Genomic DNA, 15,492 nt, shown 5'->3' on the forward strand with positions numbered 1-15,492 from the left:
CAGGGCAGGGCACAGCCTGCGAGGAGCATCGCCTGCGCACGACATGCCGAGAGCCGCGCCTGGCCGAGCACGGGCCTCGCGAATTGGCACGGCTGCACTTGGGTGCTGGAGAGGCGGAGGCCGGGAAGCAGCCCGGGCACTGGGCACTGGGCAGGGGCAGCGCTTCCTGGGGCTGGGGCGGCCGGAGCCCGAGGCCTTTCCCTGCCTAGTGGCAAACCCCAGGCTGAAGCCTGGCATGCCACTTCTCAGCAGCCCCCGGCTTCGGCCGCAGCGGTGCTGGGTCCCCCAGGCCAGCTGTGCAGACGTCCACCCGGCGGGGAGCTGGGGGCCTGCCCGGAGCCCCTTTCCCTTCAATGAGCCACAGGCTGGAGTTTCTCTGCTGGCCCCAGCTCCGCTGGGGACCCGGTGCCCGCTGCCTGCGGTGCTGTGCCTGCCACTCTCCAGCCCAAAGGCAAGGCCAGGGCATCCGGTCCCTGCTCCGAGGCCGGGAGAGGTGCGGAGGAGAGGGGTTGCTGTGGGGTGCTGAGTAGAGGGGCACGCAGAAGTCCAGGGACCTGCACCCAGCCCCAGGCTCACGATGCCCTGGTCTCCTGGGCTGGCGCTGGCCCTGCCCATGGGGGCCGGTCCTGGCGCTTGCTGGAGCCGGCGGTGGCACCAGGGAGGTGCAGGGGGAGGCGCACGCAGCTCTGCAGGGAAGCCGCCGGCGCATGCTGGGAAAGGCGCAGCTCTGCCAGGTCTCCAGACACTGCTCCCGGCCCTTCCCCGCTCCAGGGCTGGGCTCTGCTGGGCACCGCGGGGGTGGTGCCAGGGCCTGGCTGCCTACCTCGCAGGGCTCCAGCCCACATGTCCCCAGAGCGTCCCGTGGGAAGGTGAACGCGGTGCCTCCCGCCCACAGAGGCAGCTTCTTGCAGCCAGCGCCACGCTGTTCCCTGCTGCCCTGCCAGCGCCGGACCTGTCCTCACCCCTGCCACCCTCCTGCCGGGGATCCCGGGAGCCTGGCTGGGCGTGGATGCCGGGGCCAGGGGGTCACCTCTCTACCCGCAGGGCCAGTGCTGCCCGCAGACAGGGAGGCTCTGAGAGAGGTCCCCATGGGAGCGTTAGCAGCTCACGCCCCGGCTGCCCACAGGTCTCAGGAGAGGAGACCTGCGAGTGGGCAAGGCAGGGGCACAAGGCAGGGCAGGTTCATGCAGGACTCGTTTATTCAGAGAGGAAGGAGCAAAGCGCAGAGCCTGAGCCCGGCCTGGGCAGACGATGCCCCATGCACGGGGCAGCGCCGGGGGCTGGCAGAGCTGGGCTGGCAGCAGGAACGGGGGCGGCAAAAGCGACGGTGGAAGGTCCCCTTGTCCCAGTGCCAAGTCTGGGCTCTCAAGGCCTCAGGGTCAGCATCGCGTCAGGCAGGAGGTCATGGTGCCAGAATGCACGGGCTGCCAGGCTATGAGCGAGAAACTGGAGGAGAGACACATCAGAGGTTATCTGGGGCGGGTGGCCAGGCTCCCCTCCCCCCAGGGCTCCCCATTTGCTCCGTGCTGGGGGTTGCGATGCAAAGGCCTTGGGCCGCAGGTCAGGAGCAGCATCATTCACCTGGGACCGTCCGCAAGGGCAGAGTGGCCCGGCCAGGCACAGGGACCCCAGGCCTGTGTCCCCCATCTCCAACCTCGGCCAGGTGGGCAGCTGGGCTCCAGCGTGGCTCCAGGCATCTCTCACACAGACCCTGGCTCCTCGCCATTCAGCTCCTTCCACCTGCCCGCAGGGGACCGGTCGGACAGGGCTCTGCCGTGGCAGGCCCGGGGCTGCGTCTACAGTTCCCCGGCATGGGGCTTCCCCTCACCTGGATTCATGCACACGTGGCCACAGCCATTGAAGCAGCACTTCATGACTCCACTGCAGTCCATGTCGTTACTACATTCTTCAACGCAGATCCCCATGGTCCCTGGGGGTATCCGGGGGCAGAGTCCGGGCTTCCCTGGAACAGGACACATGTCTCTGAGCCCCTGGCGACCCCGGCACTGCCCTAGCTCAGGGGGGTCAAGTTGTGATGTGGAGGACACAGGTAGCACCGATGGCTCCTGTGTGCAGCACGGGGCAGAGAGCGGGGTGGGGGCAGCTGGGCATCACAGGACAATGTCCTGGCTCCTCTGGAGCAGGACACCAGCAGCACTGAGATGCCCGGGGTGGGGCTGGGAGCACTGAGCCCTGCCCACCTGAATCGCTGGGCGCAGACCTTGGGGCGCCCAAACCTATCCCTCCTGCTCTCTGTGCCCAGAGCTTTGCCAGCCCAGAGATCCTGGGCGGCTCCCGCGGGCGGTGGGATGGGGACAGCTCTGGGTGTTGGCATCAGTCCCGCGCTGGGCACGGGCAGCTCAGGGCTCCAGGGAGCGGAGCGAGCCCTCGACAGACCTGGCATACTGGACCGAGGGCTGTGCCATGGGCCGTGCTGGGGCACGGGCGTCCCTGAGGGAGCAGCAGGGGCACAGCCCTGCCCTGGGCAGCCCGGGGACTCCTGGCGGGTGGTGGGGACTGAATGGCCATGTCCGGGAGAGGGGCAGGGAGGGGTGTTGCGTGGGGTGCCGCATGGGCTGGGAGGGGGCCTTGCCCAGAGGGGTGGGGAGGACCGAACGGGCAAAGAGCACTAACCTTGAGAGGCCATCCCAGACGCAGGCTGGAGCTGGGCACAGAGGACCAGGAGCCCTGCCAGTAGGAGGAGGCTGCCTGACTTCATGGTGCCGCCGTGCTGCAGTGCCGAGCACCGGGGTGGCTGGACTATATACTGTCCCGCCAGCCCGGGGGGCCTTGCACAACGCCCCAGCACAGCTCCTGCCCGTCCCAGGGGGAACAAGGAAGCAGCCGCTCCCTAGGCGGAGGCGGCAGCGCTGGTGCCTCCCAGTTACAGGAACCCTAATGACAGGCTGCAGAGCACCATCCTGCTCCCACACGTGTCCACACACCGGCCTGTGCTTTGGGCCAGAGGCCAGTGCAGCCACCAGTCACCATGTCACCAGCCACCAGCCACCAGTCCCACCATGGCCACCTCGGCCCGGACCTGCCCCGTGGCCATCGTGGCGGCTGGGGGCCTGCTGGTTGGCAGGACCGCTGCTACTGAGCTGTCCCTTCCGGGGGTGCGGGGCCTGGGAGAGCCGGCCGGGCCTGACGAGTGTCAGGGGATCTCACACCCCTGCTTCTGGAGGCGTCCATGCGAGGCGGCTCTGGGGACCAGTCCGGTTCGGTCCGTGTGCCTCTGGCCTTTGGCAGGCGTCAGCTTGAGAAACCAGGTCTCTTAGCTCCTCCGGCTGACTGGTTTGCACGACCCCAGCGGCCCCGTGTTCCTGCGCTGCATCTGCACGCGGGGTCCAAAGGCTCGGTAGCACTTTGGGGTTTGGTGCCTGCCCCAGAAGCTGCAGGAAGCTGGGTCAAGGTCTCGGCAGAGCAGTTGTGCAAGGCAGGGAAGGTCACGGCTGTGCCGGCAGATCAACTCCTATGGCAGCTTTGCCTACGGCCCCATTGCTTCAGACCCAGCGTCTGGGCAGGTCAGGGGGACGCCAGCATCCCTGAGCAACGTGCACATGGGGCAGGGGCCAGACACCCGCCTCCCTCCCGACCTCCTGGGTGCATCACACCTGGAGCTGGCTGTGTCACATCCATGTGATTCCTGCAGTCTGAGCGCAGGCCGACCTCTCAAGGGCTCTGCTTGCTTTCCTCCCCTTGTTGCATGTCTAGCAGGAGCCTGGGCCCCTGCCCAGCCCAGCCTTGCCTGCGTGCTATGGCCCTGAAGCCCACCCAGCTGTTTGCAGCTGCAAAGTGCCAGCGCCACAAACTCCCGTGGCAATCAGCCCATTGCTTCCATTGACCTTAGTGCAGCACTTTCCAGAAGTGCCCAGCCCAGCTGTGCTGGACACAGGGTCTGGGGCTTTGCCCATGGCCCCAGAGGCAGGAGGGGAGGTGGCAGGATTGCACCGTGCAGGGTGCAACTCCCGTGGCAATCAGCCCATTGCTTCCATTGACCTTAGTGCAGCACTTTCCAGAAGTGCCCAGCCCAGCTGCGCTGGACGCAGGGTCTGGGGCTTTGCCCATGGCCCTGGAGGCAGGGGAGGTGGCTGGATTGCACAGTGCAGGGTGACAGGGCATGAGATGGCACAGGTTGGGCATTGCACTGAGGCCACGTGTGGCAGGAGCCTGGTGGGAAAGCTGGGGGTGGAAGCAAGAGGAGCTGAGTGCATCATTCTGCCCCATGCTGCCCTGCACAGAGCTTCTGGAGCTGCCCTGGTCCCTGCCCGCCTCCCGGTGTCCTGCCAGCGGTTCCTGATCTCTCCGGCAAGCACAGGGCTGCGCGCCATGCAGCCCAGCCTCGCTAGGTGGCACTCCCGGCCCACGGCACTGCCCGGGCTTCAAATGCCTGCAGGTGCCAGGATCTCGCCTGTGCATTCATGGTGACTGGGGATTGCTCTTGGGCTCTCCCCCTAGCTGGCTCTTGCTTCCTTGGCTTTTTGGCTCTGGGCAAGCAAGGCCGGGAGGCAGAGCCCCAGGCGTCCAGGCGTGGGGCCTGCACGAGGATGTCTGCCATGGATTTGGGAGTAGCTGCAGCCCCGGGCGGAAGAGCCTGGGAGGGAGGTTGCGTGCGGTGGCTGCGCCGCGCAGGCTGCAATGACTGAGCTCGGCGCAGGGGATAGAACTGGGACGGAGATGTGGTGCCGCATGGGGTCCCCGGCCCTTTGACCGGCCTGGAGGACGCGGGCTTTGCTTTACCCTGAGAAGTGCTGCGGTCCCACCCAGCCCTTCTCGCCTGCACCCCAGAGCCCCAGGCCTGGGGAAGCGTGAGCACCGCTGCACCGATCCCAGGGCCCAGCTGAGTGCAGCCCTGAGCGGAGCTGTGGGAAGACGCGAGCCCGGAGCCAGAGCTCTGGGGCTGTCAGCTCCTGGCCTGCGGTGCCGGCCGCGACTGGGGGCTGCGTGGGGCCATCAACCTTCACGGCCACCCGCATTCACGGGTCTGCACCTTCCGGAGAGAGCGATGCCACCCCCCTGTACCAGCACATGCATGCTGACATGCAGGCACACGCTCTTCTGCGCCCACATCGGGGTTTTCCTGTAACAGAAAGCTCCCTTTTCCTCTAATGTAGCAGAAAGCCCCCTTTTCCTCTTGCCTGCATTTGCTCTCCCCTCTTTGGATATGTTTCTCTTTTTCCACCTTTTCTTCCTTCCTCTCTCTTTCACTTTAAGATAAGGAATTGTATTTTAAAATTTGTATGTGTGCATTTTGTATCTCCCCTTGTAGTTTGGTATTTTTATCTATTTGTGTGCCATGGCATTTGTAGCTTATATTTTATACTCCTCACCTTTCAACTTGCAACTAAATGTGTTTTAGTAAGTTATACATTGTAACAATGTTAACAAAGGCAGGAATCAAACTGCCCTTCCCTGTATTAGGCTGGCCTCTGAAAGAGTGAGTGAATCAGTGATTGAATGTGTAACATGGAAGCAGGCAGCAATTATCACCTGGAAGCTGAACTCAATAGAAGACAGTGTAACAACCGGGAAATCTCTAAACCTCACTGATCAAGGGCTAGAAGCCCTGGCCTGACTTAATCAACACCAGAGACCAACTTTTGGGCTGAATATCTCCAGATCGACCACTCCCAGAGCCCTATTCTAAATTCATCAACGGACTCCCAAACCTGCACGTACATGCGGACGACCCCTGGGGCTGACAGATGCTGTCCAGGAGCCACCGGGGGGGGGGGGGGGGGGAGTCCAATGAGGGTCAATGACCCCTGGATTGGGCAAACCTGAAAACTGGGGAGTCACCAAAGTCTGCCAGGGACAGATAAAAGGCAGTGAAAAGTGACCCTCAGTGGTGCCCTCTTGATCTCCAACTCAACCAGACCTGTCCAGCCAGAAGGACCAGCCAGTGACCCCCTTCTGGAAGATAACACCACGCTGAAAGAAGCCTCAATGACAGACTCCAGCGCTTGTAGGATAGGTATACCTGACTCTGTAGCCTGCTACTGTGTGTGTGTGTGTATGTGTGTGCATGTGTGCATGTGTGTGTGTGGACCAGCGCCAAGGCTTATGATTACAGTGTTTCAATCCGCCTAATAAACTAGAATTTTAAGGATCCCGAGTTGGACATTTGTAGCCAACATTCCCACCTGCAGGGTCTGATCCATTAGACCCTGCCAAGGTCCAGCTCAGGGCAGGGCCAGACCAAGGCGGACGTTTCCGGGGCTGGTGCTGCCAGGCAGAGCCGGTGGGATGTGCTTCTGCTTTCCTACCGGCCCCCGGCCCAGGGACCCCGAGCCCTTCCTGCACAGGGCTGGTGGCTGGACACGGGGAAAAGGGAGCAAGCACAGAGACAACAGGAAGCCAGTCCAAGGGGTCTTTATTGCCAGGAGGAAGGAGCCGACACCACCGGGGGCTGGGAAGGGGAGACGTCAGGCCCTGGCTATGGGGCTTCATGCATCACGCTGGTGTGTGGATCCACGGGGCTGGGTGGCAGTGGGAGGGTCCATGGCCGCAAAGCTCAGCTCTCAAGCTGTCCGGCTCCTGGTCACTCTGCGGGCTGCCCTGGGGAGGGAGGAAGGGTCGGTCGGAGCTGGGAAGCGGCGGGGCGTGCTGCAGCCGGGCCGGCCCCAGAGGGGTCAGGGGCTCCCTGGACCGGGGCAGGAAGACACGGGCCCTGCCTGGCTGGCGCCAAGCCCAGGCTGCCACGCGGCATCCAGCCGCCTCCGGGTAGAGGGCAGGACCTGCTCAGCCAGCTCAGCTGGTCCCGGGCACCTGCGTCCTCAAGCCTGCTTCCTCAAGGGGCGGAGAGCTGGGGGGGGCACGGCCGGGTCCAGGCAGCTGCAGCCCCCAGCCAGGCTCATGGGGAGTGGGGTCTGTGGTGGGGATCCCGGCCCCCCCCCCACGGTAACTCAACCTGCTCGGCTTGGGGGGCTGTCCCCGGGCCCCGGCCCCATGCCTACCTCGCTTGGGGGGCAGGCAATCGAGCCCGCAGCCCGTGAAGCAGCATTTCAGATTGAACGGGCAGTCTGTGTCATCCACGCACTTGTTGTCACAGGGGGCGAAGGTTTGCAGCACTTTTTTCTGGGGGCAGACGCCCAGTTTAGCTGGGGAAGCACAGACAGACACGCGGCTCTGGGAGGCGGCCGGACCAGGCACGGCTGGCTCCGGCCAAGGCTCCTGCCAGCATCATCCTGCCCTGCAGAGCCCCAGGCATCTCCTGCCTCAGGTCGGATCCTGCTCCTATCGAAGCCGCCTTCCCCCAGCTCCACACTCAGCCCCCTGCCCTCCCCACTCCCTCCCTGCTGGTCCCAGCCCCACACCCCGTGGCCACCGTGGCCGGTCCCTGCCCTGCCACCACCCTGCCACCATCCAAAGCAGTTTCAGCTGCTACCAATGCCCAGAGCATGTTTTGGAGGAGCGGGGGCGCATGAGCCCTGGGATCTACTGCTGGGCACTATTACCTGGCACAGGCTTCGTACAGTGCGCGTGGCAGCCTCTGACGCAGCACTTCTCATGTCCCCGACAGTCGCTGTCACTGCCGCACTCCGCCAGGCAGATGGTGATCAGGCTGGAGTTGTACCTGGGGCAGAAGCCAGGCTTCGCTGGGGACAGGGCAGCAGAGAGCAGCGTTAGCCCTGCCTGGGCTGGTGGCTCTGGTCACAGCTGCTGCACAAGAGCCCTGCCCATGCGTGCAGCTCTGACCCCCACCACCTCCCTGCACGCACCGCTGCGCACGCTGACCGGAGCCCAGAGCGGTGGACACGGCGGGTCTGTCAGGGCTCACAGCCCCTTACTGCCCGGTGCTGGGGGTGCTGAGGAAGGGGGCTCCGTACCTCCAATTGGGAGCATGCACTTCCTGCCGCCGTAGATGGTTGGGCAGCAGCGCTCGCTCCCAGGGCAGTCCTGGTCCGTGCCGCAGTAGTATTCACGGTGTCCAGCCGCTCCAGTGCCAAGGACACGGGGGCACTCCCCATATTTCACTGGAAGAGACAAGGGGGAGGAGTGGGCTACAGAGCAGAACACGGGCCGGGCCGGGTCCCAGCCACCGCAGCTCGCTCGACGCCAGCTGTGCGGGGCCTGCCCGCCCGTCCCCGGTTCCCCAGCCTGCACCCACCAGGGCCTGCATTGGAGACCGCTGGACTCAGACTGGAACCTGCATGGGACAGACGGAGACCCCCTTCTCCGCGCACCGAGGTCCCGGGGGTGACGCGCATCCAGCCCACGTGCCAGGCTGCTCAGGGGGTTGTAACAGGAAATCCCATCCTTGCCACAGCAAAACCGTCCCAGCCCTGAGGCAGCCTGGTCTTGCGCATGAAGCCGACGGATGTCTGGGGCAGCGGCCAGCTGGTGATGGGGCTGGGGCATTAGTCCCTGCTCTTTACACACCGCATGGGGCACGTGCAGCTCGGAGCAGGGGGGAAGCAATCGACAGACCTGATGTACAGGAGCCGGGAGCATTGCCACGAGCACCCAGGTGCCCAGGCAAGTAGCTGCAGGGGGATAGCCAGGAGCTGGGGAGCCCAAGGACGCCAGGCTGGGGGCGTTGAGAGGGTGCAGGGATGGGGCTGGGATTTGGCTGGAGGGGCAGAGAGCACTCACCGTGGTGGGTCTGTGCAGACACGGGCTGAGGCCCAGCCCAGAGGGCCAAGAGCCCCGCCAGCAGTAGGAGGCCACCAGACTTCATGATGCTGCTATACGCAGCGCTACACCTCCCGGCCTATATATTGTCGCCCAGCCAGGCAGCTTGCACAATGCCCCAGGGCAGCACCTGCTCTGCCCCACCCAGGAGGAAACCGGAAGCTGCAGCTCCCTGCACGCACTGCAATTAACTGCAATTAACGGGAGGGTGACACGATGTCGGGCCAGGTGCCAGGGTCCCGTGCTTCTGCACTCCAGCAGCGCCTCCGTCCACCGCACCGGAACCAAGGGTGCCCTCGTGGCACCGCAGCCATCACCAGCTGCGCCCGTGACACGGGGAGCAGGGCCAAGCCATGCCCAGGCCCAGCCGCACGGCCGCTGGCTTGGTGCAAGGAGTGCACGCAGTGCCCTGTGCCGCAGGGCAGCCTGGCAGCGAGCGGGGCTCACTGGGGCCACGGGGGCAAGGGGCTCCTGGTGGGCAGGGCACAGCAGGCGATCTGGGGAGCAGCACCGGGGCAGGGGTGCAGCTGGCCGGGCTGGGATCTCTGAGACGTGCTGTCTCGTTGGTGTGCCCGTGGGCGAGCATCGGCTGAGGGGCACTGGCAGCTCTGGCCCCTGAGGCTAAACCCAGGCGGACGCCTGCGGGAGCAGCCGGGCAGGACACGCAGCGTCTGCTGCTGTTGATAGCGAGGGGCTGGGGCTGCACGGCCCAGGCGAGAGCCCGTCAGGGAGAGCGCGACTGGGCACCGTATGCAGGGCAGAGCCCCACCGAAGGAGGAGCGGGTCAGCAAGCCCAGCCGGAGCGACGGGTGGAGTAGCCCCTGAGGAAGGGCACCAGGGAGGGCAGCCGGGCTCCCCGGGAAGGAGGAGGCATTGCCGGTGCGGGCAGGGAAGTCCAGCCCCGCTCCTGGAAGCTCAGCCGACACCGGCCACACTTGCTCCCGCATCGCATCGCCTGCAGGGAGCGACTGCCCAGGCAGGCTGTGACCAGGGCCGGGGCCATGCGTCTGACCGGGGCTCACAGGGCGTGGAGCTCGGATGCTTTGGGCCTCATGTTGCTGCAGCACGTGAGCGGTGCCCGGCCCGGCAACAAGAGGAGACGGGTGATTCACCCTGTCGCCATGCACCTGCTTCCGCAGGTCGCCACGTGCCCGTCTGCTGACACGGGCTGCGAGCCAGCCCAATTACACCCAGGTGCAGCTGGCACTGTTCCCTGTACGCACCACTGCCCGGATCCCAGAGCTTGCTCAGCACGTGCTGCCCTCCGCTCACTGCGGCACGTGTCCTCCCCCCACCCGGCTGGCTCCTGTGTGGGGCTTACGGGGAGGCTGGCCCTGCAATCGGGGGGTGTCTTCTCCTTCCAGGAGAAGAACCAGGGAAGCCCTTCTCCCTGCTGGCAGGGCTGCTGCACCGTGCACCTTGTGGCGGGCCAGTAGGGGGCGCTCCTGTGTTGAGCCGCCCACCTCCCCGCGCCTGACCACCTTCCAGGCTCCGAGTGCCTCCCTGGGGTGCCTCCCGTCCGGCCGACCCCTTCCCTGGAGCACCCCCGCTAGCCTGGGGTCCCGCTGCCACCATCCCAGGCTCTGGACTCACTTCTGGCTCTGCGCGCCTTGGAGAACGCAGACCTGATCGTCCAATGGGTGCTAGACCCAATACCAGCACTTGGGCACTTCCCCAAGTCAGGGGCTTAATAGGAAAGTCTCTCTTAGTCCACAGACCTAAGGGGCCTCCTTGGCATAATTTAGACCCACCCCGCAATAAGTCTCCCACACCGGTCACAAGGAGAACTTTATTGATGACAGGGGGTAGGGCGGGAACAGGGTAAAAGGTAGAGCAGTATCATAGAAATATCAGAGGAATCCCATAGAGCAAACCAGGGTGGCTGAGGTAGCCGTTTAAACACATCTGAGTTACTGAAACTAAATATCTAATCGGATCTCGAGTAGCTTACTCACTCGCATCGTCCAGAGGTGGTTGGAGTTTCCTCTGGAGGCAGGGCACTCTTGGAGCATGCGGTGATGAGGAGAGAGCCAGGCTCAGATTCACCTGGATGACCGCATGGCTAATGGCTGCCCCCCTTCTTCTTGGACCGAGCCCTTAAATAACCTCTCTGACCTCAGCAGCCCGGTCCAGTCGAAGCTGCCAATACTGGCCACAAGCCGACCAATCTCCCCAGCATCCCTGGCTACCTGGGCCCGCGCAGGGCCGGGTCTTTCCCCCCTGCCCAGGTGACCAGAGCATCGCCTCCCAGGCGCCAGGCTTTTGTCATGCAGACCAGGTGGGAGATTCCCGCTCCGAGGAATTCAACACCAGCCTCCCAGGCTGGCTGAGACAGGTCTCTGGAGAGGGGCACCCACGGTGGCATTTCTGCCACACACCTGTCCGCGCACCTCGGGCTCTGCGCCCTGTCCCGTGTGCTGGCAGGAGCCGGGCAGCAGGCAGGAGAAATGGCCCCAGCTGGCCCTGGTTACCAGCCCTGCACCTCGTTAGCCCCAGGGGCCTGCTTATAATTAGGAGCTCTTGCAGGGCCCAGCTGCCTGCCCCTGGCCACCCCTGCCTCTGCCCCAGACTCCCCGGCTGCCAAGTCCTGGCCTGTGGCTTGGCTGGGTTTGGTTTGGTGAGTGCCCACATCCCGTGCGAGCGCCTGCTCTGCCCCACCCGGGAGGAAACCGGAAGCTGCAGCTCCCCGCACACGCTGCAATTAACGGGAGGGTGACACGACGTCGGGCCCGGTGCCAGGGTCCCGTGCTTCTGCGCTCCAGCAGCGCCTCCGTCCAGCGCACCGGAACTAAGGGTGCCCTCGTGGCACCGCAGCCATCCCCAGCTGATGCTCGGGTGCAGCCGCACGGCCGCTGGCTTGGTGCAAGGAGTGCACGCAGTGCCCCATGCCGCAGGGCAGCCTGGCAGCGAGCGGGGCTCACTGGGGCCACGGGGGCGAGGGGCTCCCGGTGGGCAGGGCACAGCGGGCGATCTGGGGAGCAGCGCCGGGGCAGGGGTGCAGCTGGCCAGGCTGCGATCTCTGAGAGCTGCTGTCTCGTTGGTGTGCCCGCGGGCGAGCATCAGCTGAGGGGCACTGGCGGCTCGGGCCCCTGAGGCTAAACCCAGGCGGACGCCTGCGGGGAGTGTCTGCTGCTGTGGATAGTGAGGGGCTGGTGCAGGCATCAGGCAGCTCTCCCCGTGCAGCCCTGGGTGCTGTTGCCCATCCTGGACACGGAGCCGTGCCCATGCATGTGGGGGCTGCAAGGAACACCTCCGTCCTTGCACAGTAATGCCTTCAAGTGCAATGGGGCTCTGGCTGGCCCAGGCAGCTCAGGCCCCGGGCTTGGGAGAGGGGACCTGCATGTGGGGCAGGGGCACGAGGCAGGGGCACGAGGCAGGGCAGGTTCATGCAGCGCTCGTTTATTCACAGAGGAGGGAGCAAAGCGCAGAGCCTGAGCCCGGCAGAGCCCTGGGCCAGGATAGCTGGGCTGACCGCAAGAGAGGCAGAGGGAGCCACGGCAATAGCAGGTCTCCTTATCTTGGTGCAGAGCCTGGGACGGCGGGGCCTCGGGAAGCGACAGGGCGGGCAAGCGGCCCTGGCACCCGCACAGGCAAAGCAGAAATCAAGGCTCTGTGGGGGACACGGATCAGAGGGTCACATCCCAACTGCCTTCCCCCCTGCTCCCCGGGACAGGGACCAGCGCAGCCACCTGCAGGGAGCTTGAGCCCCGGGGCTGGGGTCTCACCCCTCCCCGATGGCTCCCCTGGCTGCCCCCCAGGGATGCCCTTGGCACCCATGGCCTGGGCCAGGGCTCAGTGCCAGGAAGCTGCTGTGGCTTGGGTTGACATTACCAGGGCTTGGGACATCCACGCAGACGTGGCCACAGCCAGTGTGGCAGCACTTCTGCGTCCCAGGGCACTGGCCATCGTGTGTGCACTGGAAGACGCAGATCCCCGGGGCTCCTGGGATGAACCTGGGGCAGAATCCAGGCTTCACTGGAACAAAGCATCACCCGGGTCTGAGCGCAGAGATCCTGGGGCTGCCCCAGGGGTGCAGGGAGGGGGACAGGCTCGTATCTTAGCAGGGCAGGGATGCAACACGCAGTGACCCAGCATGGGTCTACCCATGTCGTGGCAGGGCAGGGCCTGGGGCACCCTCTGCAGCCCCCCAGCACGGAGCTACCCCTGACCTCGAATGGGCTCCATGCACTCCTGTCCGCAGCCATTGCTGCAGCACTTCTTCACTCCGGGGCAGTCACCGTCATGGTCACATCCATGAATGCAGGTCCCCACAGTCCCTGGGGGTATCATGGGGCAGCGTCCCAGCTTCACTGGAACAGAACACGTGGCTCTGAGGACCTGGCGCCCCCGGGGCCGCCCTAGGGCGGGGGGGGGGCGACCTGCGGTTGGGAAGCCACAAGTGGTACCGACAGCTTTTGGACATGGCACAGGGCAGAGTGGGGAGGGGACAGGCAATGCAGTGGCAGCTGAGGCAGGGGGCATCAAATCTGATAGGGAGCAGGCAGCAGATCAGGCAGGCAGCGGAAAGGGATCGGGGTGGCTCTTGGGGAGGGCATGGGACAAGCTTGTGGCATGCCGGGGAGGTGGGATGGACAACACTGGCTCTCGTCCCTGCCGGTTCATCTGCACCAGCCGACGATGCAAAGACCCCAAAGCCGTCTGGGTCCCCCCTGCCTGCCTGCCCCTTACAGCCCTCTCCTGCCAGCCCCTGGCCCAGCCCTGGCTGGGATGCCACTGCTCCCCGTTGCCCACCCCAGCTCTGCAGCCCGTGCTCTTGTGGGCCATCTCGGGGTCTCTGCGGGACCTCTGGGCACCAGCCCCACGGCATGCTGCACCCAGGCCAGCAGATCCTGGTGGGCCAAGGGGTCCCGGGGTGGAGGAGGCCGGGCAGGGAGCACTCACCTATGTGGCTCTGGCCAGCCGCGGGCTGGGGCCTGGCCCAGAGAGCGAGGAGCCCCGTCAGCAGCACGACACTGCCGGATTTCATGGTGTCGCGGTGCACAGCGCCGGGCCAGCCCGGTTATATACTGTCCCGCCAGCCCGCAGGGCAGGGGCAGCACAAGGCTCCAGCTGGGCACCCCCCCTGCCCCGCGCCATAATTCATGGCCAGGCTTGCAAAGGATGAGGTCAGGGGACAAGGGCATGCGGGTCTCCATGGTCCAGGAGCGCGTCGGACCAGTGCGCCAGAACAAAGGTGGCCTCGTGGGGCTGTGACGGGGCAGCACTCCTCCCCTGCAGCCTGGGCACGGCTAGCCCCGGCGGGAGCCTGTGCGGCAGGGAGCAGCGCTGGGCTCTGGGCTGCACCGGGCTGGGGGGGGCCCTGAGTCACGGCTTGTTGCTAGACTGAATTTTAGATTTTAGGCGGTGGCACTGAGGTCATAAAGGCTTGAACCAGAACAGTCTGTTCCTGTAGAGAGCTTTTATTGAGCACAGCAAATTGCAAGGTGGAGCACACGGCAAAGAGCAACACAGAAACTTCACCTAAGCTCTGATGCAGCCTTGTAGGACCCAGCGCGAGCGTGAACACCTGAGCCGCACTGAAAACACAGCACAAGCAGCCAAAAGGGCCACAGAGCCTTGCCTAAGCCACGTGTAATCACGGTGACTGTGCCGGGGGGGCTGTAGCTGCTGCTCCCCCTCCCAAGCTGGGAGCAGTGCCCAGCAGGGCACAGGGGGTTGGGGGGTGGTCTCCTGGCCCGGACGTGGCCTTGGGCCCCTCAGCTTGACCGCAGCCGCTGCTGGGGGATGCCCTAGGGCACCCGGACCTGCAGCGCCGCTTGGGAGGGCGGCTCTGCCTCCAAGAGCGTTCGCGTCTGGAAGGAAACGCCGTGGGGCGAACGGGTCTGCACGTGCGGTGCAGGGCCTTACACCTTATTAGTCTGTTCCCTGTCGATTGAATGAGTATGCTTAACCACTGCTGAGGTCTCCTGTTGCCCTGGGCACAGGACTGTACCCATTATAACCCGGTATCTATGCTATGTCCCAAGCCCTGGTCCCCCTCGTTAAGTGGTGTATGATTAAGACCTAATGGGCGTTCTGGCTCTTCTCCATAGGGAGGAGGAGGAAGAGGAGGAGTGTGAGGACCTCAGGCACGTCCGCCTCGCACAGCGCTCCGGCCCCTGCTCTGGTCCCTTCGCTTGGAGAGGGGCTACACCTCTGGGGACTGTGGCAGAAATGCCACCGTTGGTGCCCCTCTCCAGAGACCTGTCTCAGCCAGCCTGGGAGGCTGGTGTTTCATTCCTCAGGGCGGGGATCTCCCACCTGGTCTACATGACAAAAGCCTGGCTCCTGGGAGGCGATGCTCTGGTCACCTGGGCAGGGGGGAAAGACCCGGCCCTGCGCGGGCCCAGGTAGCCAGGGGTGCTGGGGAGATGGGTCGGCTTGTGGCCAGTATTGGCAGCTTCGACTGGACCGGGCTGCTGAGGTCAGAGAGGTTATTTAAGGGCTCGGTCCAAGAAGAAGGGGGGCAGCCATTAGCCATTAGCCATGCGGTCATCCAGGTGAATCTGAGCCTGGCTCTCTCCTCATCACCGCATGCTCCAAGAGTGCCCTGCCTCCAGAGGATACAACAACTACCTCTGGACGATGAGAGTGAGTAAGCTACTCGAGATCCGATTAGATATTTAGCTTCAGTAACTCAGATGCGTTTAAACGGCTACCTCAGCCACCCTGGTTTGCTCAGTGGGATTCCTTTGATATTCCTGTAAGATTTCTATGATACTGCTCTACCTTTTACCCTGTTTTCACCCTACCCCCTGTAATCAATAAAGTTCTCCTTTGTGACCGGTGTGGGAGACTTATTGAGGGGTGGGTCTAAATTATGCCAAGGAGGCCCCTTAGGTCTGTGGACTAAGGGAG

General features: G+C 64.5%; 3 protein-coding genes across 3 annotated transcripts; all 3 read right to left on the reverse strand.

Annotated features, from left to right (window-relative positions):
- Window positions 1–1,181: 1,181 nt before the first annotated feature.
- On the reverse strand, window positions 1,182–2,762 carry LOC106740369 (porwaprin-b). Its single transcript, XM_014610346.3, has 3 exons — window positions 2,635–2,762; window positions 1,829–1,963; window positions 1,182–1,446 (listed from the first exon to the last, which is right to left on the reverse strand). Exons 1-3 carry the CDS (start codon window positions 2,717–2,719, stop codon window positions 1,433–1,435), a joined length of 234 nt encoding a protein of 77 aa, XP_014465832.1. The 5' UTR covers window positions 2,720–2,762; the 3' UTR covers window positions 1,182–1,432.
- A 3,594-nt stretch (window positions 2,763–6,356) lies between these two features.
- LOC106737525 (WAP four-disulfide core domain protein 3) lies at window positions 6,357–8,700 on the reverse strand. Its single transcript, XM_014603451.3, has 5 exons — window positions 8,596–8,700; window positions 7,830–7,976; window positions 7,458–7,598; window positions 6,957–7,100; window positions 6,357–6,558 (listed from the first exon to the last, which is right to left on the reverse strand). The coding sequence occupies exons 1-5, from the start codon at window positions 8,678–8,680 to the stop codon at window positions 6,542–6,544; spliced, it is 534 nt and encodes a 177-aa protein (XP_014458937.1). The 5' UTR covers window positions 8,681–8,700; the 3' UTR covers window positions 6,357–6,541.
- A 3,317-nt stretch (window positions 8,701–12,017) lies between these two features.
- On the reverse strand, window positions 12,018–13,752 carry LOC109281133 (WAP four-disulfide core domain protein 18). The gene is made up of 4 exons (XM_019479467.2): window positions 13,537–13,752; window positions 12,804–12,944; window positions 12,466–12,609; window positions 12,018–12,244 (listed from the first exon to the last, which is right to left on the reverse strand). The coding sequence occupies exons 1-4, from the start codon at window positions 13,619–13,621 to the stop codon at window positions 12,237–12,239; spliced, it is 378 nt and encodes a 125-aa protein (XP_019335012.1). The 5' UTR covers window positions 13,622–13,752; the 3' UTR covers window positions 12,018–12,236.
- Window positions 13,753–15,492: the final 1,740 nt, after the last annotated feature.

Source organism: Alligator mississippiensis, chromosome 9 (genome assembly GCF_030867095.1).
Source record: "Alligator mississippiensis isolate rAllMis1 chromosome 9, rAllMis1, whole genome shotgun sequence".
Lineage (NCBI taxonomy): Eukaryota > Metazoa > Chordata > Crocodylia > Alligatoridae > Alligator > Alligator mississippiensis.